Source organism: Ambystoma mexicanum, chromosome 14 (genome assembly GCF_040938575.1).
Source record: "Ambystoma mexicanum isolate Mex_15411 chromosome 14, UKY_AmexF1_1, whole genome shotgun sequence".
Taxonomy (NCBI): Eukaryota; Metazoa; Chordata; class Amphibia; order Caudata; family Ambystomatidae; genus Ambystoma; species Ambystoma mexicanum.
The window spans coordinates 534451168-534477182 of record NC_090940.1 but is presented as its reverse complement, the minus strand read 5'-3'; the positions used below and the strand labels follow the sequence as shown (position 1 = coordinate 534477182).

At 42.6% G+C, this 26015-nt stretch overlaps 1 protein-coding gene across 4 annotated transcripts in view; it reads left to right on the top strand.

Annotated features, from left to right (window-relative positions):
• WDR25 (WD repeat domain 25) overlaps positions 1 to 26015 on the top strand; it is an 825376-nt gene that overhangs the window by 606288 nt on the left and 193073 nt on the right. For all 4 annotated transcript variants that reach the window (XM_069637777.1, XM_069637775.1, XM_069637776.1 and 1 more), the window contains one exon: positions 2820 to 2950. In XM_069637777.1, the coding sequence (XP_069493878.1) occupies positions 2820 to 2950 (131 nt within the window). The remainder of the gene's footprint in view (positions 1 to 2819; positions 2951 to 26015) is intronic.

Genomic DNA, 26015 nt, shown 5'->3' with positions numbered 1-26015 from the left:
AAGGAACTTTTCGAACAACGGAAGTCATCTTTCAACCGACTTCCAATGCCATCCCTACGCTATCATTCCTCATATCTTGAACGTATTGTTCCCTCTTTGATGGCTACTACTGCCTCTGCGGATCCTGTTTACTTTCTCTACATTCAGAAAAATTGGTCCATTTCTTACTCACCACTCTATTAAATCTCTAAAATTCACCCTCGTGCTCAGCAAACTAGACTACTGCTTGTGCCTACTGCTACACACCAGCTTCCTCTTTAAAGTCCTTCTCGTAGCTTATGAAGCGGTTAATGTTCTTACTGTTATATATCTGGCTGACTGCATCTCTGTCTACTCGCCATCTCATTCCCTCTGCTCCGGCACTCACTGTCTCTGTCCCATACCCTCCTGTGCTGCCTCTCTCTTTCTCCCAACTCGCCCCATTCCATTGGCACCAACTGCCCATCACAATCCAAGGAAGCCTGAATGCGGTGTATCTCTTGAAAGCTCAGCTTATGTTTCGCCAACTGGCCAAAGAGGGAGCTCCCTGCACTCCCGCCCACAAACCACCTTAACTGACCCCACTGCTCCCCTCACCGCCAGTGGCACTTATGATATTTTGTATGTTTGCACAGTACTTCTCTTTAGTTTACAGCACTTGTCCCTGCCGCTAGTGTTTTTGTTTATCCTTAGTCTATGTGACACTTCGAACTGGCTCAACCAGTTCTCATCTTTGTGCTATTAGATAGGCACCCTTCATGGGAATGTCTCTGCCATCTGTTAATGTGTTTAGTGCAAGTCATTTCCAGTCGAAATTGACATACCTGCTCTTCAAATGAATACAAATCTATTGAAGTGATGGGCGTTGCCCTACAGTTCAGGTTGAAACCGATCATCCATTGACTTTCTGTAAATGATATTGCACATTCATTTTGATAAATTGGACCACCTGTAAAAAAAAATCTAAAAAATGTGTTGGGCCAGAGCCAAAAAAACTGGAATGTCTAGTTCAAATTCATCCAACGGTTCAACACTTATAAAGCATTCACAAAAAGTGTTTTTTTTAAAAAACTTTTTGTGTTTATTCGCCTATAGGGATAATGTCTAGGCACAAAGCCTTGACCCCTACACAGGTTTCCACAAAGCGGTGGTGTTGTGCCTTTTGTTGGTTTGCTGTAAATCTGCCTAGTGTTTATTTTTAAATTGGGTAAATAGCAGGGGGAAGGGGCGGGGGCTGCCGACACCACAATCTTACATATATCTTCTACGGTGGATTGCAGAAGTGGAGGAGTTTCAGAAATACAAATCTATTTTATTTTGCCAATAGTCCGATGTAATATATTCGCAAACCCACCGTGGGGGTATAATGGCCACTACCCCTGGCAACAGGACAGATTCAGTGGCGTCCTTGGGTGTCTTGGAGAGGCTGTGCCCTGGCCACAGTGGCCAGAAGAAACACGACTTGGCCAGTGGCCCATGGAGCTGCTATCGGGATGTCATATGTGATGTCATGGGCAGCGCAATGAGGGCCCCAGAGTTGAGGTGGCATAGCTTCCAACACTTGCTGATTGTCAGGGGTTTGTTGCATTAAACCATTACCTTAACAACACTTCAACTAAAGTTATATATACACCCACACAACACAGACAAATAGAGTTTAATGCATATCTCTGTGGAATGACATCATATATATGCATATAGGTTCACTTGAATAGAATGTTGATACAGAAGAAACCAAGTTGATACCTTAATTAGGCTAATAAAGTAATTTATTTTGCATATTTCCGAACTTTCGTGGAATATCACCACTTCCTTGGGGATCCCTGAGGAAGTGGAGACATCCACCCACTCATTCCTTCTCTGTCTGAGGAAGTGGCTATATTCCATGAAAGCTTGCAAATGTGCAAAATAAATGACTCCATTAGCCTAATTAAGGTATCGACAAGTTGGTTTCTTCTGGAACAACATACACAAAAATATGGTTCACATGTGCTTTTATTTGCCTGAAGGCAATGTGTCCCGACTACATTTTTCCTTGTTAGTACCACTAGTGCAGTCTAATTAAGCACCCCTCAAGCATATGGGGTGGGGGGGGGGGGTTACATAGCCGTGTTCCAGAGGATGAACTTTTTATAAACCTTCCCCAAGTCTCTCTTCAATATAAGGTATGGGGACAATCAGGACATTGACATTTTGATTAGACTCTCACATGTGTCTTAGACAGAACATGCTCATTAGTCTCTCACTAAACAAGAGAAACGCTCTTTCTTATACTGCCCAGTTAAATATGTGGGTTTCACCATTTCCAAACAGTCATCACTCCCAAACTGTATGCTTACAGTCAGTGATTTAAGATGACCGTAGCTCAATTTCAAAGATCACCCCCTGCCCCTTTTTTGTGGAAATGGTAAAGGTAGTATACCATGTTCCTCCAAGATTTCTTTGGGAAGACTGAAGCTCTAAATACAGTCCTTAACAATGGTTAAAGCTTACATTGAAATGAGTCGTTTAGCAGTGCTTTTCAGCATGTCGTGGATTACACCATGGCATCCCTCTGCATGCAACCATTTAATCCACTGAAACTCACCATTCTTAGCTCATACGCAGTGGCATCTATGGTAAGTGGTCCCTGGCTTCGTTACGTTGTGAATGTTAAAAAGCAGTTCAGTTCAAAGTTTATCAAGACATCTTTATTATTTGGTGTGAAGTGTTTCCATTTTATTTTTTACGAATGTAGATCATTATACTCTGTCAGGAGCATTTTTATTTTAAAAAATCCTAGCAAGAACATAATGAAGTTCTACAGTGTTTGATGATCTCTAATTTATGCTTATTTTTAGGAACCCAGTTGTTTAGCAGTAAAGAAGAATATCGGGTCAGCGCTCTGAAATTCCACCCTACTGACCAGAACGTATTTGTATGCGGAGGGTTCAGTCCTTCAGTTAATGCCTGGGATATCAGGAATAATAAGGTAACGATCGTTTTTGCTGTAGCCGCTTTGCGAGTATGGTACACTCGTCATAAATAAAACATGTTTTCATACTCATTTTGATACTTTCATCTTTAAGTGAATTATTTGTCTAATGATTTATTCTGCATGACTATATGATGTTGCTATTGATTCCCAATTTCGGTATCTTGCATATATGATGATGATGACGACTTTTATCAATTGTGTTGATATTTTGTGACTACTTATTAAGCATGACATTAGCCAAAACATGGCCTTGTGGCATGTCCGTAAACTGCCTAGCTACTGAGAAATTCAATATGCATAGTACATTCTGCATTCAGCATTTTGAAGAGCAGCGTCAGTATGTGCCTTTGGCCTTGATTGTTTGCCTTGTGCCACATAAATTCAAGACACGTTTGTCTCCAACTGACTATACGCTAATACATTTCAGGACTTTGTTCCTATATTTCTGAATTGTTTTTGGGAGCGACTGATTTAAGTGAGACCATCTTTGATTGTCTTGCATTGGGGTAGGCAAGTCAAACATTGTTGGAAACAATTATTATATTTTCTTTTGGTTGTGTAACAAAAATGTATTCAAATGTTTTCAATGCGAAAATAAGTGAGTTAATTATAATATGAATTATAATACATTAAATCTATAGCAAAACATGTTATACAGTAAAATAGTTTATTAATAAAGAGAACAATATACATATTAAATATTAACATAATGTCTAAATAAACAAGGGGATGATGACATACAACACAGGGATACAATGGGAAGGAAGGAGATTGTAACGGATGCTAGAACCGACTATCTTTTTGCTTTGTACAATTGTATAAACTTAACAGAAATTAAAGATTTGTGTTTAGAGCGCACAAGTTGTCAGGGAATTCAGATAGTTGATAAGAACAATCCACTTAGATTTTGCCATGTCGTTAGTTGATTTAGCATCTCATTTTTTCAATTTAATGTAAAAAGAAGATATATTTCCACCTTAACAGGTATGATAGTTTATCAGAGCATTTCCAATTGAAAAAGATTTTAGAAAAATACCAATAGATAGAAGTTAAACAGCTTAGAGGATGTAATTTCAGCAATATCAGTCTTGCCTAAGGGTCAAATAATTAAGTTATTTAAAGTAAGCTCTCCATTAAACTTGAAAATGTGCTAAAGGGCTGACGGACATCTTTTAAAAAAAAGTATAAAGAAATTTACAATCAAAAATATAATGCATAAAATCAACATTGGGTCATTTACACACCCAAAACAGGTTTGCCGTATTAGGATACAATATGGAAATTTGTATTTGTGTGGGATAAGCACAATTTTTAAAATGAAGAATGTAGACTGGATTTAATTTGTAGTTATAGCGGTATTAAAGCTCTGCAACTAAACGTTTTCCCAGTTTTCTATAAAATGTAGTTTCAAGTCCTTTTCCCATTCTTAACATGTATAGTTTCACATACATTTTTTTATCATCTTAAGCGTTGAGCAAGTGAAACATTTTGTCTGCTTATGTTAAGTAATTTGCTAAATAAAAAGAATACAATTTGTGAAGGAGATTTTTGGCTAAGCCCTGAAAACACTACAACAGTAGAGGTGGTGATTTTCATATACAAATCAAAATCATTGCCATATTAATTAAATACATAAGCTAGTGTGTGAAGGGATCAGGGTATTGTTATAACACAAATGCTGCAAGTATGAAATTCCTTTACTATACCATCTGTTGACAGTAAAAGAGTTTGCTGTAATTGGTATATATTTGTTATACAGTTAAAGATGTCACCAGTCAAAGCTAAACCATGTGAGGAGCATAACAAATCATTCCATGCAACCCTCAAGAAACTGAGTATTATAAACAACTACAAATTAGGCCAGTTGGTCATATGAAGGAATTCTAGAATGTGAAATGGAGCAAGCAGGTCCATTTGAATTTTGCACTCAATAGGGGTTCACCAGAGACTTTATCACGATTTATAAAAGATAACAAATTGGCACAAAATTAATCTTCTGGTATGAGAAAGTTGGGGAATTTTATTCTACCAAGTCTCTTGGGGACCTTAAGCTTGTTAAGTGCAATGTTCTGGTGTTATTCCATACAAATTCCATACAAATTCCAACAACGTTTCTTAGAGATTTTGGATTGGACATGGATTGGACATAGTGATCATAGAGTAGAAAACAGTAGGAGTATGCATTGTTTTAATTGAGTCCAAACGACCCCTCCAGGTTACACATGATGTGGACCATTTAGTATCAAAACAAGAGATTATGGCAGGAAGGTTTCGAATAACCACTGACATAATCTGGGCAACCCTCCAGACCATCGCTCCTCGGCTGCCAAGCCATTTCAAAAGGGGAAAGACCCTATGCAAATTGGGCTTGGTCCCACCCCAAAAGGGGCAGTCCGGCCTAAGCTGCTTGGTTACATCCCTTCTGCACGAGACCACAAGCATCACCAAACATGTTTGTTTAGTAATAACATTTTGAACTGAATCTTTTAACACTACTGCATTTAACATGACAATAGAGTCTCTAGGTATGTCAAGGATTTAGTACACCAGATCATTCCATGCTGTTATAAATAGCGTCTCGAGAACGCTGTGTACCTGTTCGTCCGGTTGGGTACCTTGATGATGAGGCCAGGCTGTCAGATGATCCGAGGAGACGTGAATGATGACGCGGGGAACCAGCCCAACACCAGCCCGAATGAAAACCGGATTGGAGATGAACCAGCTCCCAACGCCACGGTTGGCTCACTCCTGACTTGCGTGGCGTCAGGACAGTGCAAGCACTGGCAGGGGGAGCCTCTGAGTAGAAGGTTCAAGGTCCACAGGAGGCAGGTAGATCCCGACTGTAACTGAAGAGATCAGGAGACCAGAAGCAAAACAGGACCTCCAGGAGCGATGACTAGGCAGCAAGTGGAGCAGGCTGATGAAACGGGATGAACAAAGGAACCAGACGAAGCAAAGGGAACTCAGAGCCAGATGGGATCGGGAAGGACTGAGCCAGACAGGCAGGGAGGAAGGACAGAGACCAGAACAAGGAGGGCCAGAGGGAATTCAGAACCTGGAAGGTAGCTGGGTGGAGGAAGCGAGGAGGAAGGGTACGGAAACAGGGGTGCCCCAGGCAGAACAAGGACAGGAGGAAGATAACAGGAAACCAGAAAGGCAACACTAGGGCAGCGAAAACACGATCCGTACAAACCGCGTTGAGACGCGGTTTGGAAAAGGATCAGGGCTCCTTAAGTAGGCCCACCAGCACCTGAGAGGCTTGCAACGCAAGCTGTGCTGTTTCCCAGGCATTGGCTCACCCATAACGAGGCTTGAGCCGCAGATCTCCCTGCATCGAGCATCCTGCGCACCGCGCATGCGCAGAGAGCGGACGCCCGCGCATGCGCGGAACAGAGCGCACAGGAGACCCGGAAGCGCCCGAGACCCAGGACAGCCCCGGACCCCGAAGCCGAAAGCGGGGAAACAACCTCCAGGACGGGGAACGCCGTAGCGAGTAAGGAGATCCCAGGACAGGCGGCGTGACACATGCGAATCAAAGGTATTAGGGTAATACAATTTAGTTAGGGGTAGGATTTCACATTTATCAAGATTAAGTTTAAAACCAGATACAACAGAATTATTTTATTGTATTTAGCAGATTGGAGATAGATATAGAAGGATTACAAATATATAACTATGTCATTCATAAATACTGACGACTTTACAGATGATTAACCAAAATGGATGCCCAAGATATTATCATCCATTCTAATACTTTCCAATAATGATTCTAGGGCTAGAGCTTCTCAAAACTCGTAAAGCTGTTTTACATTTATTTGAGGATATCAATTACAAAACAATGTATGCGTTGGTCCGAGATCTAAAATAGTTTTCCTTTTTTTTTTAGAGTTTCTTCAGAAAAGTTGGGTGCAATGTAAACATTTTCACTAGCATATAGTAACAGAGACTGCTTTTAGCTTTATTCAATAATTGACTAGGTTGTCGATGGCAAACAAAGAATGCAATTTTTGGTCTTGATGATTATTGGAGAGTTAATGTGGGCTTACTCTGTGAGCTCTCTGCAATTCCAGAGAAGGACTGAATGTTAAAAAGTGAGCTTTCGGATTCCATTTTTCCAGAAATGTAACTGCATTATCCCCTTAATATTTTATCACCTTAATCTTTTTCAGGCATAATATATGTACGGACAGTGTCTCTCCTATTGTGATCACCCAATTCAATATTACTAATTTGCTATTTTCTTAATCTCATTGCATATTGTCTAGACCTTCAACTCGATCCTCAGGAGTTGACAGTATGTTCTTCTGTTTCGTCCAGTCTCCTTGAAAACATCTTGAAATCATTTTTAAAAGAATGGAAGTCTTCCTGCGTTGCTAAAGTACGATGATTCAACGCCTTAATCGATATGCGGATTGTAGGCATTTTCTCCAAGTTGTGCTCTATAGGCATTTCATTGGTTACAGATAATTTGGCTGTAGCATCAGGTGAATTGGCCCACTTTATATAAAGGTGCCGTTGAAGTTTGCAGCATCATTTCCATCTTGCCTGTTGCTATATGTGAACGCCTTAGAAGGAAATTTCGAAAACAGGACAATACTTTAATTGGACTTCATTACAGCGTACGCATCACATACATTGTATTAAGGTAATCTGTGGCTTTTGGGCATTTTTTGAGGGAATGCCGCTCACAGGAGTAGACTTTCCCCCCTGATAGAGTTGCACTACCCAGAGCGTTGTGCGTTCTTACAGAGAAAGCTAGAAAAGTCCTGAAGAAGCACACTTAGGGCCTCATTACGAGTTGGGGAGTATTGTGGCGGTAAATCTGCCAGAATACCACCCAACTGAATTACTGTTACCGCCACTTGGTCCGGCAATGTAATCCTCCCATTTTTGAATGAGTCCATATGACATTATGGGGCTTTTTGGCGGAATTAAGACAGCAGTAATTCTGCCGATTTTTTTGGCAGCAAGTTTGAGGATGTTCCTCCAGCATGATGCTGGAAGTAAATCCTCCAATCAAGGGCCATTCTCCTAGTATGGCAGGGCAGGAATATTGGTGGTCATTCCTTTACAATTTATTCCCGCTCCTTCAAACTTGTAATGAGGCCCCTGGTATCTAAATTGACAGAGCTGATACAGTCCAATATGTATAAGGGCAATATTTCTGTGAATTAGCTAAATGAGTAAATAAAAACATGCAAAACCTTACCAGATTTTCAAAAGAAATGGAAAACAATAAAATGAATAAAGACACACATCAGAAGCAACAACGTAAATGTTGAATCTGTTAAAACCTAGAATAGGTGGGTATGTTTAATTTAGCTTTGGGTAGTAAGAAAATGTGTGAGCTCTCTGTTAAACAGTGGGAGGAAATCTAAACTGAAAATCTGAAAAGTGTTGCCCCTTAATTTACCTCCTTTGGAGGAAGGACACCTACTCGAGCAGTGGTATCTGCGAAACTCTGAAAAGGAAGGAATTAAGTGACCCAGTTCTGTGCAGGCACCACAGCACACAGTCCCAAAGATAACTCAATATAGGCGTATGTCCCGCGTTCACACGCAACAAATATTTGAACATGCTGGTATGTAAAAAACATAAAACAACTTTATTAATATCCTAACAACAATACTAGACATTAATTAAAAATGTTTCTAAACATGCGACACTAATTCTACGTGTGTAAGGTTAATAACCCAATAAAGTGCAATGTGCAACAGTGAATTTATATGGTGCAATATGCTTAAATCAAGTAATACAAAAAGTCACAATTCAACACAAAAAGAGGAAAGACTATAGGTCATTAACAACCGCTCCCGGTCTAAATGCAAAGCCCAGCTTAACTGACTGTGGCAAAAAGCGAGACCCTCCCAAGAAGGGGGTCAAGGCAAATGGGACCTCAGTGGGAGTCACTCCCCTCTTGGGGACTAGGACTCCCATTCCTGTAAGGAGCTCCCTGTCCACAGTACATTGTCTACATACATGGGAATTGGAAAGACTGCTGTTACTCCTATTTTGGATTCTCTTGGTAGGGACATTTCTTCAGTCTATTTGGCTTCAGGTAAAGCTGGATCTCGCCTGAACTCCACAGTCAAAGAGGAATACCACACCCCTTTTGTTTGTGATGACATACATACAACCACGAGGAACTTGGAATCGGAGAGAGCGAATCTTACGCAGAGGTGAGTCTTTGACTGACCAACGTCATGGAGGCGCAGAGGCACGCTAGACCACAGTCAGCAGTAGCATGGAGAGCAAGCACATCACTAGCAAGACGCCAGAAGACTGGCGTCATGATTGCCAAAGAAGCCATGGTCGAGATAGAGATGGCAAAGCGACCGTCTCTCATTGTGGCGCGACCACAAGGAATCCGTATTGGGCCTGGGGCCCGTTAACTGACGCCAAGACCAGACTGAAGCAGAGAGATCCGATCTCCGAACAAGAAGTGCATTACCTGCCGGGCAGCGGAAGGGAAGCAAACACTCCTGAAGATGTAACACTTTTGCGAGGGGTGAACTGGGATATTCGAGGCTGAGAATGCCATAAGGGTTATGAGATGCAGCTAAACCCGAGCAGGCAGACGACCTACTGAAACCAAGCCAAAGAAGGCATATCGGAGGGCGTGAGGGCTCTGGAGATCCCTGAGAAACCGAGGGACAGTAATACTCAAGGCTGGGAAAGCACCAAGGGTGGCAGGAGACAAGAAAAACTGAACGGGCAGATGCCCCACCGATTCCCTGCTAAAGTAAGCCTGTCGGAAGACTTTGGGAAGCTCAGGAAACACGAAATATAACAAGTAGAACTGGAGGTAGAACCTGGAGGGTTGCAGTCCTTAAGCACAAAACAAGTAGATTGCCTATCCCCGAATCAGAAATGGTGGAATTGTATAAGAAAAACCATTTCTTCCTGGTAAAAGGGAACCAAATGGTATTAGTATTTGGCATACTGAACCTACGGAGAGGTTGAGGACTGTACTGTGACACATTGATGTACTTTTAAAAACCAAAGCTTCCTGAGAAAGGGATTCAAGTGATTGGGCCAGGCAAAAGGCAAGGACAGAGGCTATTGCTCCGGACTCCTTTGTTTTGTTATTTTTTTCCCCAAGGGGTATGGCCAGATAGCTAATAGGGTTTGGACTAAAGGCTCTTTATTTTGGACTCGCAACCTTACTTTTATTTTTTTTAATGGCAGGGATTTCCCCTTATAGCAGTAGGGCAAGATAGGTGTTTTCTTATTATTTAAATAAACACCCCTGAAAATGTCACACCTTAGTGCGACTGCTTCTGGTTCGGCACAGCTGACACTGAAATTTGTTTTGTTAGCCAAATCCCCTTCTCTCTAAAGTTAGAGCTGCATAGGAGTTCTCAGCTATGGTTGATTAGAAGGGACAAGCAGCTCCTGTGGGTGCTCAGACTCGGAAGTTTGACACAGGGGCTGGCACACATCACAGGTGAGTACATTAAGGTTATGACAGCTAGCAAATGAGGCAGGCCCTGAAACAGCCATACACAATAGCCCATGCAGGATGTAGACTAGGCATTTGAGAGAACTTACTACCAGTCCTGCGAATGTGCCTTTGTGGGCTGAGGTTGAGCCTACAAAACAAAATGGGTATTTTGGGTGTGCCGCCCTCTGGGGACCCTGCAGCAGAGAACACTGTTCTTTCATTCCCCAAAGTGGAGAGATTCCAGATCGTGCAAGGGCTCCACCGCTCCACCTCATAATCAGCCCTTCCACTCCACCACCAAGGAGGCTTATTGGGGTTGTTCCCAGGCCTACGGCAGTGGCACCCAGCATCGTCATCGCCCACCCCCCCCATCCAGGAGGCAGATGCCAAAACAGGCCTGAACCGGCCCAGGACACGTGCCCCCACTTCCGCACCCCAGTGGGAGGCAGACTATCAAACTTTGTCGATCAGTAGCAAAAGATCTCAACAAATGGGTGCTTGACGTTCTTCAGCAGGGGCACGCTTTGGAATTCCAAGACAAGTGCTCGCGCATTCCTCCTGTTTCGCGGCAAGACCTACACAGTGCCCAGCTACTGCAGGTGGTTTAGGCCATTGTACTCAAAGGGGCAATAGAGCCACAGTACCTCAGCGCCCCCTGTGCTCTGGAGTGTACTCCAGGTACTTTCTGGTAAAGAAAAAGTGAGGAGGGTAGCGACCAATCCTCGACTTGTGGCGCATCCACAAGTTCCTAAAATCCCAAAAGTTCAGAATGGACATGTTTCAGCACATGCTCGACCATCTGGAGGAGCATGATTTTCTGGCAACTCACTACTTGGAGGACGTGTACTTCCAGACCGGCATTCATTGAAAAAACAAGAGGTTTCTCCCTTTTGATGTCCGGACGGCATTACCAGTACAAGGCCCTTCCCTTCAGCCTGAAATCGGTCCAAGGGTGTTCATTAAATGTTTGGCCCTGGTGGCAGAGCACCTATGCCGCAAGGGAATCCATGTCTACCCATACCTGGAAGATTGGCTCATCTGGTCCCGCTCCCACGTACTGGCAACACAGCACACAGCAGAGACCATCCAGCTTCTGACTTCGCTAGGATTCTCGATCAACTATCCGAAGTCCTGCGCCAGTGCCATCTCAAAACGCACGGTTGCTGGGCGCCTGCCTCATCAGAACGACTGTTGCTGAGCGCCCGCCTCAACACGGTCTAGTGTCTGGTGACTCCCGATACATGAGGGTGAAAGCCATCCAGGGAAAAGTCCAACTGCTGTTGACAGCGTCTGTTGCAACAGTCCAGTCCATAAAGTCCCTGCTAGGGATAATGTCTTCCTGCATCCATCTGGTCCCCTTTTGCAGGCTTCAGGTGAGACTGCTCCAAGAATTTCTAAATGCCAGGTGGCAGCAAGTCACTGGCACATGGACAGACCAGATTTCCCTCAATCGGGCATTCCGTCAAGCCTTGCTATGGTGGTTGGTTTGTCCACACCTCACTCAGGGAGCTCCCTTTCAAATTCCTTCATTTTAAGCTACAGTCATGACAGACACCAGCTGGAGGTTTAGGGGGGTTTACACAGGACATTCTCACACCAGAGGCCTCTAGCTCCCAGAGGAAAAGGAGTTGCACCTAAATGTCCTGGAACTGTGGGCAGTTTTCTGGGCCCTCAGGTTTTTCCAGCCTACGCTACAGGGAAAACTGCTGCGTGTCTTCACTGACACCACCACCATGTAGTACATCAGGAAACATCCGGACACTACCCAGCTCTCTCCCTGGAATCCCAGTCTCTGTGGCACTGGGTCATTCTTCAATGCATGTTTCTCATCCCGTTTCACCTGGAAGGCATTAGGTACACATTGCGTACTCGCTCAGCAGGGAGCTATGTTCCTGCCACGAGTGACAGCTTCAGCAAGCGCAAGTGTCTCAAATCTTAAGCGAGTGAGGTCTTGGTCCAATTGACCACTTTGCGACAGTGGCCAACTCCAAGTGTCAGAGGTTTGCCAGCAGGTATCCTCAGTCGAGGAGCCTATGAAATGCCTTCTCATTCCCCTGGGAGGGTCTCTACCTGTAGGCCTTCCCTCCAATTCTACTATTGCTATGTTTGATCAGCAGAATCAGACGCTGTCACTGCAAAAAGATCCTCATTGCACTGGCTTGGCCGAGGCAGATCTGGTACTTCGACCCCTTACGATCTTATTACAGGGGTGGCCACTCCTTTCACTCCTTCAACAGAGGCCCTCCATTTACTACCATGTTCACATTACTCATTGTTTGACATTGTCTTCCCATTCTTAATAATTTCCACAAAACATAGATTCCGTACATCTCCATCAACAGTGTTAAGCACCACAGTTTCCCCAGCACCCTTTTTAACGATTTCAACAATTGAGGTCTACTTCTCAAATCTCATACTCAATCCTTTACTTCGTGATCCATATTTGTTTTTGAATATGTAAATCTGTTTCAATGAATTTTTGTTTTTTTCTTTCTAAGATTATATGTATATTGTTGTTATCACAAGGAATGTGTAATGATATAGAGAGTAAAAAGTTTAAATGTAAACTAAAAAAATACTTACATAATAAAAAATAAAAATTTCTTAAGCAAGGGGGAAGGTTCGGCCGCTGATAAAAGCGATTGATCACTTCCTCCCTCAGTCACATTCCCAATTGTCTGTACGACACCAACATGCTGCTCAAAATTGGTTTTTGCAATGTCAAATCATCTCGACGCTGGATACTTTTCCAGGTTCACACGTCTTACGCTTTGCTCCCGTCTTTTTTTCTTTTGCTAATGTTTGTTTCAAGTTCCTTTATAAATGTTCTTGATGACTTGTCTCCATTATGACTCTTCTTGCCAACATTATTTTTCTTTTGTCTCTGTTTTTTAGGTATGATTTTGTTAATCACTTTGGGGACCTCTCTGACGATCTCGGGAACTTTACTCTTGTTTTCCCCAGTTTGTACTATCCAACTCCTCTCAATAAAACCATCCGGTGTCCCCTCCTCACAATCTTCTGTTTCACTTCCCCTAAATTCCATTCCTGCAAGCTCATTCTTTACAGTGATGGCTGCTACTGCATTTAAGAGACTGGAGATGCTTTTTAATTCCTCCGATATTGTCACACAGCTTTTCTACAACAGATAAAACATTGTTGAGATCCGACAAATAGGTTTGTGTCTTTCCACTTTGAATTCCCCATTCTGAGTTGAATTTATACTACTATCATCACTTAGAAAAGAATCCGAATGGTTACCTAGTACACTTGCTTCTTTGATGAACATCTGAGGTGTATTAAACAATGATGGACTTAAAAAGGTGCGGGGGGCAGGGGTAAGGGAAGGTAATCGCTCTGTTGCGTCATAATTTCACTTTTGTGCTACATTTCCATTGCAACCTAATATCAAATGTTCAACTGTAGTGGGCAAAGTACCAAAGTCAATATTTTTTATATCCAAAACCACGCCATTTTCTTTATTCACTCGAGGGAAATGATCATTCATTTTGGCTTTCATTTTTGGTCCCTTCTTCCCCTCTTGTCCACCTTGAAGATCGTCATTATCATTGCCTGGAGAGGGTGGTAACGTTGTGGCCATAGCCAAGCTTATACGGTCCCTTCTAGTAGAGAACACCAGAGGAGCCGCCATTAAGTCTGTATTAGATAATTCACCTTTCTCTTTATTCCTTAATTTATATACGCTCCTCCCCATTTTAAGCCGCTTTGTCTACTACAGTTTTTCTTGAGTAGCCGACTACAGCTTCACTCACCACACGAGGAAACAGATACAATTCCACTTCAGATACAGAGGTACAACTAAATTGACCTCCTAAAGATCAGTCCTACCTCCTGCCGCCTTGCTCGCCGAACGGCCACTGCACTTCAAAAGCACTTCCTCAAAGCAGGTCGCTGCTGGTTACGAAGTTTCCGGTGCCGTTCATTCGGTGCAGGAGGAGCCAGTAAATATTAAATGTGTATCAGCCAAAAAAAAACAGCAGAGTAGCGTAGAGGAGAGATTTTTGCTGCACTGCCACTGCACTTCAAAAGCACTTCCTCAAAGATCTTTCCTTTGTTCCTGCTCAGCCATGCGTGTGCCTCAGGAAACTCTATTCCCAGCACAGCACTGCAGAAGCGCTCAGCCCTACTCCCTGTGAATTCTTCTCATCAACCCCCCCCTCCCTCACTCCCTTCTGTCTCCCCAGCCCAATTTCTGGGCATAACTGCACCCCCTTTCCAGGGGTCCAACCCAATTACCCTGCTGTCGCAAGAAGCTTTTTTCTTAAACAAAATAAATCGCACCTGGTTGAGATCGTGACCCCCACACCATTGTTTTATGTTCACACGTTTTGGGTCGATTTCTAAAGGAATACGGGCTTGATGTGAGCAAGCAATTCCAAATTACATTTGAAAGAGAACAAAACATCTGTTAGAATACAACAGTGGAGAGGATAGTGATGCATACACATGAGGTCAGGTAACATTTTTTTCTACAGTCCCTGGACATCAGGAAGGGATATTGGAGGCACTCGGTAGGGAGGCAGGGTGACAGGTAGAGATATTCTGCTATGGGGATTCCACAACCACCCCTCTTTCATATCCACACCACCACTCCACAACTTAACGCAACCAATCTACACCACGACACCCATACACCTACGAAACCCAACGAAAAAAAAACAGTCCACAACACCACCACTCTACACCATCATTCTACCCTACCACGCTTCCACACCCTTTCCCCTCTGCAACCTTATACCTGCACACGCCTACACACTCTTCCTACCCCAGGGCTCCCTACCACCCAACACTATGCACCACCACTCCACACTGCCATCACACCATCATTGCATACCTCCAAACCACTCTGCACCACTATACTACTGTAGACCACAACATCACTCTGCACCACTACTTTACCCCAACCTTCAAACCCCCAATCTACACCATTGCCCTGCCATGTCACTCCTTTCCTCAACCACTGTACACCACCACACCCCTAGGCCTCCACACACCCAACCACCGCTCCACACCACCACACGTCCCCACACTGCTACAGATTCTCACCCTCAATTCAAACCCTCACGTCTTACAACGGCACCACGCCACCACTCCACACCTACAACCACCACACTTCCATCACACTACTCCTAAATGTAAAATGATATAAACCACGGCAAAAGTCAACATTATTGGCTTTTCCAATGCTTGTTTTTATGATGTGCTAGGCTAAAAATGTAGCAATATATGTATAACAAGCATTTTATTATATGGCATCTAATGTTTTCTAGTGTGTATAGACATTTTAAAAAAAAAAACATTTTTATTGGTTTTATTTGTATACAGATCTCAATGCCCACTTTCCCTTGTATAGATATTTTTAATAAGAAAAATGATTAATGTCCTTGCCACTAATAGTCTAAATAATGACATCTGTCACTAAAATGATGCATCTGTATTCAAATAATGACCTGCACATTTGATAAAAGTCACTTAATGTGGTCTGTGCACGTTGTCTAAGGACCCCAATAATGCACTAAATTTCCATTGAACACCGTAGCTCTCTGAGATTTCTACAGGACAGGAAGGATAGCGTGTAATTGGGCATGAACTCCAACACGCATCAAAGGGAAGCCTTGGCACCTGTGTTCAGACTGGAAATCTGCTGAGAGCGGGGACCACATTGTGTTCCATTCTGATGAAAGTTAGGATCTGAAGGCTGCCTATTATTACTCTTCCCAAGGCGTTCAGGAAAGGTGAAGGCAGAATGTCAGGAGCATTGTCCTCCAAATTCGCAGCACCTACCCTGGCAAGTGGGAATCCAACTATGGCCAGTATTTTTTCTGGTCTATATAAAGCTTCTCTTTCATGCTATCATTCCTCGTACAGGCGCGGTGATGCCCCCTTCTTGGCAGCTTCCATGCACTCTTTCTATCTTTTAGGCCATGCTTGTACCGAGCGCGTCCAACAATATGCCAGATTCAGCCTTATGCTGCGATTATTTCTATTATTCCTAATGCATAATGTATATTCTTCCCCGTGTTTGTGCCCAACGGAATTAACCCTCTTCCTTCCTTCCTACCGCATGACAGATCAATGCCCTGCACACACTCAGACTCAAACGCATGCACGCAAGTACGTGTTAAATAAAGAGCCAGAGACTGCGAGATTTTCATCCATTCTGAGGCATTCCCACGATATTCGGAATCGGGGACGTCATTTCACCAAAATGCCAGGGGTAGCGGAAGTGACATCATTTGACCCCACCCCAAAGTGACATCACGGGAAGCGGTTGAACACGACCTTTTACCCCTTCACAAAAAAGGAAGTGGCATCAGATAGCATAAGTACACTATGAAAAATATGGTTACAGTATCCTTGTAACGTGATATACATTTCATACAAGAATGGATCACCATATGTATCTGCAGAAAAAAACATGCTATAACTGCAACTTGTGAAAAGGAAAATACATAGTACGAAATGGATGCTTATTCTACTCTAAATGCTTCTTGAAGGATTGTGTCTGCATTGTGAATTTGAGGTGTTTAAGAACAAACTAAATGAGGAACTCGCCCCCTGAAGAGTGTCTGAAATAAACCTTTAATGAGTCAAGCAATTATTGTATAGAGTTCCAGAAAGACAAATTATTTGTTATTCCTAGTCTTTCTTATTTAGGGTCACTGCTCAAAGTATTGTGGAACCCCCTGCTTTATTTATTTATTTATTAATTAATTAATTAATAAAGAATCGTGAACAAGAAAGCCAGTCGCTCTAGAAATAAAGATCCACAAGGTATTGGCCATAGCCCAGGAGATTCAATTTGTTAAAAAAGAAAAAAAAAATGTAATTACATATTTTTTGTAGGGTAGCAAAGGAGACCTCAGGGGTCGCAAGCGCGACCCCTAAATGACGTCCCTGCCTGGAACCCATATTTGTTGAATTCCAGGCCCCGCCGTTGGAATACTGCGAATGCTTGTTTGCAAATGTGGCAATTCACAATACATTGTAATATTAACTGTTGCTCCCAATTTGGTTTTCTAGTCTACAGAACTCAAAAAGTATTGCTTACTTTTTGTATTCTTCATATATACCCGCACCTGTTTGGCCCCTGGCTGTTTCGGCTCATTATTGATTGCTACCCGCCAGAGCCGGTAGAAGGTAAGGGCATAATTCGTTTTTTGCTGTTCAGTGGCTCTTTGGTGGCACCAATAATCTGAAACCATTGCAGTGTCAGGGATCGAAAATGAGAGTGGGTAAGCATGAACTGAAAGCAGCTTCTGGGCATCCAGCATTAACCAGTGACTAGCTACCACTGGGGAACCCAGATTTAGCACATAGCATTCCACAAATCTAACTTTCACATTAGATGTAACCCTATCACTTTGTCCATTTATTTATGACCCTTTGTGATTTAAATGTTGTATACATGTACAGATGTGCCAACATGTTTAGGATTGTCCAAAAGGTGCAGATTTAAATTACACGTAGGTGTGTTTGATCGCCATAGGTTGCCCTGGGGAGACAAAAGTAGCTCCTGGTAGCTGTTGGAGTCAAGCTAACCAGGCTCTACCAAGCTACAATCAGGAGCTAAATAGCTCCCAGCTCCCTTTAATTTAGAACCCTCTGAGTGCAGTACAGCATGTGTGTAGGGACACACAGCTTGTGTGTATAGTTTGGGTATTTACCCACCCATTGCTAATCCTTAGGGCCATTCCCACCCCATACCTGCCCCCTGCAACACCAAAACAAATCATCCCTGGATGTTTTTGAGCCAGTTCTTTTAGTTAGTAGGATTCAACCTTGGCCTGCCAGTGTTATTTCTAATCTGTCTGTTGAGAGGTAAGGGCCTAATTGCAGTTGTACATGTATTACTGATGTAATAAAACATTTCTTAACCAAGCATGGCTTCAACACTTGATATATATCTGTTCCATGAACCAATGTCCTGTTAAACACAAGTATTGACAAAGGTTTGACTTGTGAATTGGTATTAGATAGGCAATTGCCAGGCCCTGCTATCATATGCGCCAGTAATCACACCATTTTCCAGCTGTTGCCATCTCATGACCAGGTAGTACCATTATGGCAGTGCCTGACAAATGCCTTTCCCTGCCTTCACCCTTGCTGTGTGGAGTTCCGCAGGGAGCATGCCTTTCACTGGTTTTGTTCAACCAATATATCCAGCCACTTTGCTCACTCCTGGACGACCTGGGTGTACTGTTCACAGATTACGCTGACAACACCCAATGAGTCCTGGATATCAACAGTAACCACACTTACAATTCGGCTACCTTAGACAGCGTCTACGATCTAATCGAGGCTTGGATGTCAAACAACTGGCTCTGTTTAAATGGCAGCAAAACTGAACTCCTAGTCTTCGGTTCCCCGCAGGCCCTGGCTAAACTGAGTGTGGATTGCAAAAAAAACAAAAAAAATGGGGAAACGTGCCATTGAAGTGCAAAACAAGGTTAAAACCCTGGGTTTTCAGTTGGAGGCATCTATGGATGCGGATGCCTATGTCAATCAGTTGAGCCGAAACTGTAGCTACTATCTACGGCTACTTAGAAACATCCAACCTTTCAACACGGAAAAAAACTGTGCAGCCGTTGCCTAAGCAACCATTCTGTCGAGGCTTGACTACTGCAATTCGCTACTAATCGGAGCCTTATTCTCTAACCTAAAGAATGCCAAGTAATTCAAAATGATGCCGTGCGCATGGTTCAAAAGATCACAAGAAGGGCCATTGTCTCTAACCATCAGAGGGACCTCCATTGGCCCCTGATACAGGAGCACATACGTTTCAAAGCTTATACCCTGATCCATCGTTGCCGCTTTGGAGAGAGGCGCCATCAAACCTAAAACTTTGGACCCCCTGTTACATCCCAAATAAAGCACTCCTCGCTTTCAACCAACAGCAGGTGCTGTGCCCCAGCTTCAAACGGCGCTCTGCCCCAGCTTCAAACGATCAAGAGGCCTGCGAAGATCTTCCCCAGTAAGAGCAGCTAAGCTCTGGAATTCACTGCCTCTCACCCTCAGATTAGAGGATGACTTGAAATCTCTTCAATTAATTTGTATTGATCCCAGCTTGGAATTGTCTCCTTAAAACCTATTACTTTCGGCCCCTACCACCCAGGGCATACTTGGTCCTCTCTCTTTATGTTTGTTCTCAGTGTGTAAGTGTTGCGCCCTGATGCATGTGGGCTTTCAGAGCTTTGGCAAGTAGCATTTACAAGTAGCAGTTTGCTGAGTTTGCTGGAAACGCGCTTTGGCAAGTAGCATTTACAAGTAGCTGTTTGCTGAGTTTGTTGGAAACGCACTTTGGCAAGTAGCATTTACAAGTAGCTGTTTGCTGAGTTTGCTGGAAACGCACTTTGGCAAGTAGCATTTACAAGTAGCTGATTGCTAAGTTTGCTGAAAACGCTACAAGCGGTGCTGGACTTGCAACTTTAGAACGTTTAAGGAATTCATTTCAACTGCAGCAGCTTAAACTGTTGGAGGCTCTGCCGCCACTACCTTGCAGACTACATTACCAAGGGGGCTTGCGCCAATGTCAAGTAGCATTTACAAGTAGCTGTTTGCTGCTTTGCGCTTAGCGAGCAGCAAAAGTGAGAAGGTGCGGTGAGCCTAACTTCATGCTTTTTAAATCTAGTGACCTCTTATTCAACTTCGTATAAGTTAGCGAGTTGGGATACGTTTTAGCTATTAACTGAGTTCTTTGGTAATAACTGATAGTTTTTAGGCAATTTGTGTGACTGCATGAGACATTAGAGAGAAGTATCAGTGGGGGTGATATCTGCCCACAGTGACGAGTCTGATAAAGTACAGATCTAAAACTCAGACTGAGTGTATTAAATTAATGGAATTGAGGTCATCCTCTGCCCATATTTCCTTGCGAATGTTCAAATCGAGTGAGACCAAAAAGAGGAAACTCTCCGGGGCCCCTCCGGCAGAACATATGATGTGAACTAGTAGAATGTGCAAACACAATATAATCTCGAAACCAGGCCTTTTGCCTGAAGGAAAACTAGCAAAAATTACTCGTTTTTTTTGTAAAATGGAACGCACCACACGTGTAACGTCAACTCAACTGACTGCGATTGAGGAGGAAACCGCTCGATGTGAACTCGTTGATGACTTGACGTCTAGTCTCCCTTGTGTAGGCTCTAAGCTACTCTTGCTAGTCCTGCAGAAACCGAGTGAAAAAGCTTCACAGAATGAAGAAATTATACTAACTAGCAAGGGTACATTAGCTGCAGTGTATGAAAGCAGTATGTCCGATGAACAATATTATAACTCCCGTGCCAAACACTGAGTCATCTTGTGATAGTGTGCTTTGTGACATGCCAGTGCGAGTCCCGACTTTGAAAGATATGGCAAAACAGAGTATGTTAAATGCAACATTGATAAATGATACAACGATTAGCCTGATGGTTTAAAAGACTATAGTTTCTAAAGTACTGAATGATGATACCTTTTTAAAATGAAGTGACAAAAAGATTTGAAGTTGACCCTATCACTGGACAGATAATGTGTAATGAATTGTGTAATCCTGCTGTTGGTTTGCCATTTATACAGACAGTGATTAATCTAGATGAGAGCATGTCCCATGTTAGTTCCACTGCCTCTCCAAATGTGAGCTTTGTTAGTATGGATACAGGAGAAATGAAGCACTCGAGCACCTCTTAACCACCCTAGTTAATAAATGCGAAAACATAGAGAGCAAATTAGATGTGCACTCTCTGTTGTTGCATAAAAGTATCAACAGGGGAAGAAAGACACTCAGGGGAATACTAATACGGAACTAGAGCTACCTATTGGTTGCCTGGCATCAACTATGGGAAATATGACCTCTCCCATAGTAGAGACCGTCCTGGTTGATATAATTAATAGATACACCATCAGTGAAATTGAAAATGGAAATAACACCAGTAATAAATGCAACAAAAAAGGGTGCTAGGATTAAGAAGAGAAAATGGTCCCAAGCTGCTATGTTTAGTGGTAGAGCGATTAGAAGTACTAACAATGGATGCATCGCTAAGGACATTTTAGCCTCTAATATTGAGAATGAAACCATGACTAGTCAACCCTCATAAATACTTACAAAATCTTTAGTCTAAACCTATTCCACTTACTAGAGATCCCAACTATGTGGGAGAACATGCTGTGGCCATACATGCTCAACCTGAGAGACTGCCCCCAAAAGGCCATAAGAAGTTGCATCCACACCCGATACTAGCTCTCATGTGGCCACTGCAACGCCTAATGTCCCGTCACCCGCACTGGATAGCTGGCTGGAAGTGACCAAAATTAAGAATACATGCATAAAGAAAGTAAAAAAAGACAAAGGAATACCACATGCTGTCTTGATAGATATTCAAAAAATATTTGAAAATGAAAATATAGAGTGGCAGGCAAATACTGATCCTAATGCAATGCCAGAAGTTGCAGTAGCAAATGCTAATGAAACAAAAATTAAGAACAAATCTGTTTTAACGAAAAGTGTGAACTGGATAATATGATAGCCACTTATAAAAAAAAAAAAAAAAGATCCAGTGAACTATACTAGAGCACTGCAATGCCAGGCAATTGAGTCGACAAAAAACTGGAAGTCTTAATTAGACGTTGCATCTTAGATTTATGTGCATCTATAGTACCTTTGCGCACGGTGTCATCAATAGACTTTAAAATAGTAGACTAGCTAGTGATGCTGATAATGGTGACCACTAATATATGGTGTGCCGATGTAGTGATCCTGGAGTATATTCTAATCCATTGTGACCTTTTTGTCAATCTGGGCTATACATGTAAGGAAACATCTATGCGAAAAGTAAAAAATTAGATGCTTCCCAAGCCCCTCCTATTTTATAAATACAAACAGACTTTAGTGGCTGATAATCTGGAAACAATCCAGTATCCATCTATAAAGGTACCCATTGCCCCAATCAACTCCAACAGTACCCATTTGGTTGAGCTAGATAAAGATGAGCCATTGTCTGAGGGTTATTGGGAATGGCTACTGGTAGTATTGAAACCACACTTTGAAAAAGAATCTCGATGACATCGATGTGATGCTATCATGGAACACTAGGGGGAATCTACACTACATTGGATATGGACTATTGGCTAATCTTCATAATTTTTGTATGGTTGCACTCCAGGAGACATGGCTCTATAAACAGTGCAACATAGGTGGGTGGTGTACTATACAAAGTCTGGCAACGAAGGGACTAAGTGGTCGTCCGAAAGGGGGATTATTAACCTCTATTAGACACCCCTGGACAGGATCCAACACTATTTTGTCCACGGCGATGGTGTTGGGATTCTTGGTCAGTTTTAATCAGCCTCTGACTTCTTCACTGTTAATAGTCAATATTTATAATCTTCCAAATGGTGTTTTTAATAAAGTAAATATTCCCACTGTCACTAGAATCTTAGAAGAAAATGATTCTAATAAACCAATAATTATTGTAGGTGACTTTAACGCCAGGATAGTATACTCTGTCGAACAGGATACAGACTGTGAGAGCTCAGGGCCCATTGACCATGGTTTTTCTAAAACCTATGGTAGACCCTGGGCTAATCTGTTCCTTGGACATCAATTGAAAATGCTGAATGGAAATACTATTAGTACCCGGCGAGAGTCAAGCAGAATGCAACAAACATTCTGATTGGCTCTCGCCGGGTCCTTACCCGGCCGAGAATCCTTCGATTCTCGGCCGGAATTCCAGCCGCCTTGTCCTCGGCGGGGGGGCATGGCAGCCCCTCAGCCAAAGAGGAGGCTGGAAGCAGGGCCATCCCCGCTCCGAGCCTCCCCACGGGTGAGAGGCTGCCTTCGCCCCCTGCTGGGGACTCGGGTAAGCTTGCTTTTTTTTTTCTTGTTTCCTCCCTCCCTGCCCTCCCCACCCCACCCCACTTACCTTCTTGCTCCTGCGTCCCTGCTGGGGGACGATGGCAGGCTCCAGCAGTGTGGCGTCTCGGAGCGGGGACAACCCTGCTCCGCGCCTCCACACGGCTGGAGACTTCCATCGTCCCCCGCCGGGGACGCAGGTACGTTTTTATTTTTTGTTTGTTTTTTATTATTTCCCCCCCCTTCTCCCCGCCCAACCCCACTTACCTTCTGCTTCTTTTTTTTCGGGAGCGGATGCGCTGGGAACACTTCCGTCCCAGCGCATCCGCTCCTGATGGCCTCCATGGAAAGGGAAAACGGACTCCGTTTTCCCTTTCCTGGCGGCCATTTTCTTGGTCATTTCATTTTTTTTTTCTGTCCCGAAACGCTGCAGCGTTTCGGTACAGAAAAAATTTGCTTTTAGTGCCCCGGTTACGCATATATTGCGGTCCGGGGTACTAATAGCTATATGACCCTCTCGGCGGGGGAATTACCGACTCAGGTAATGCTCCCGCCGCTCGGGTCATATTGCTTAACTAGTGACTGCAACACGAGTAAGTGTGCTACTCTATCAACAGTTGCCTATATTGTTTATCTTGTTTCACTGGATAGGGAAACATGGCATAATACTTAAATCCTGGCGTGAAAACATTCTCCCTGTACATAAGAAAGGAGTATGGAAAGACCCCAATAAGTATAGGATGCTCGCCATTTTAGATATTCCTGCAAAACTATTTGCAAAAGTCCTTCTGGTTGAATTAAATGAATGGATAGCAGAACATCATATCCTACCGATAAACCAATCAGGTTTTCGAGCGCAATCTTCAAGTATCCACAACAAACCAACTTAGTTTGCTGTATTTATAGATTTTACTGCAGCATTGGATATCATAGTGTGTGAAAGGCTATGGTTCAAATTAAAGAAATGGGAATACCACCAGGTTTATTAAAAATGATCCAACTCTTATATACTGATACCTCCTTTAGAGTCTGCTTAGATGGGGAAGGTAAACTATCCGAATCGATTCCAACACTGCAAGGGGTTAAGCAGGGCTGCACGTTGGCTGCCACATTATTTAACCTGTACCTCGCAGACTTTGCTGATGTGTTTTATGCCAGCCCCTCTAATGATATAAAAATTGCTAATTTAAAGTTGGGCTGGTTAGGTTATGCTGATGACCTCTCGTTGTTAGATTACACCCCAATGGCCTACCGACCAAACTGAATGCCTTAAAGCGCTTTGCAGTAACAAATGGTCTAGAAATAAATATTGGTCAAACCAAGGTGATGGCTTTCCTAGGAAAAATCAAGCACTCCCGTTCTATAAACTTTAAATGGTTTATTAACAATCAACAGATCGAATGTTGTAGAATAGTATAAATACCTAGGTGTGACAATAGACCACAAACTCACCTGGAAACACTGGCATGAAACAAAAATGAAATGGATGAGAACTGCTAGTGCACCGAGTCACTTTATTGGACGTCAATGAGGTTTTTCAGTCAATATGTTTTACTGTTGTACTCCACTAAAATTGTAAACTGCCTTTCATGTGCCGCAGAAATTCGGGGAATTAATTTTAAGTATGAATTGAATTAGTTTGAAGCAAACATTTTAAGAACGTTATTTAGAATGCCAACATTTTCACCATGTGAATATATTTTATTAGAATGTAACTTAAGGTACGCCAGTGACATCCTAGAATATAAAATGGCAATGTTGTTTGTGAAATTGAGCTCTCTTAATAATGATACTTTTATAGTTGAGCTGATGAAAGTTTACAACGAGATGGAGAACCACCACAATCTAAGTGTTGTAGATTCACAGTGTACTGTATATTGTAGATGGGCTAAGGACAATGCTCCTACATGGCTCCTTTATTCCCACGCAAAAGCTAAATGCCTACTGAAAATATTGATATATGCTTACGCTAAAAATCGGGACATGATTAATCTGTCAACTAAGACACATAGTGGGCTAATTTTGGAATATTGGACTGGAGATGCCACAAAACCAAAATATCAGTGTGTACAACTATTCGCTGTTATCTACTTTTTAAATTCAATATGCGTGATACAATGAACATTCTGGGTGCTAAATGTGGTATTACGAGACACTTAAGATTATGTAGACTGTGTGGTACTGAGGTTATTGAAAATGCAGAACATCTGATGTGCCACTGTGAGAGTCTTAATCAGTTGTGAAGCAAATATTTGAAAGCGTATAACAATGCCAGTAACACTGAGAATATGGATGTGACATGGAAAATCCTTTTATGTGGAAAGTATATGAATATTCCACTTTATACAATTTTATGAGCCAATTTTAACCATTTTAAGAGACTTGTCTTATGGCATTTTGGCTTTAATGTGATTTCTGTTTTAAAATTGTGTGTAATTTTGGATTGTTATGGTTGTGTCATATGTAAAGCATTGGCTGGCTATGCACATATTAATCAGTAAATAAAGAAATAAAAATTCATGAAAGCCAAAACCTACTTGCTTTGCCATTGCTTGTTTAAGTTGTCACTTTGTGTTTGGTACCTATTCTCCTACTTAAAACGTCAGCAACCTAGAATTAACTTGCAAATGAATGTGATTCGGTAGTCCTTCATGACCACCAATCAATGGGTTTGTGCCGTCCACAACAGGGCCCAATTGCTTTAAAATAAATGATGGATTTAATTAGCAACGTGGAGTCACTGCAAGCCAGTGCTGGCCCCTGTG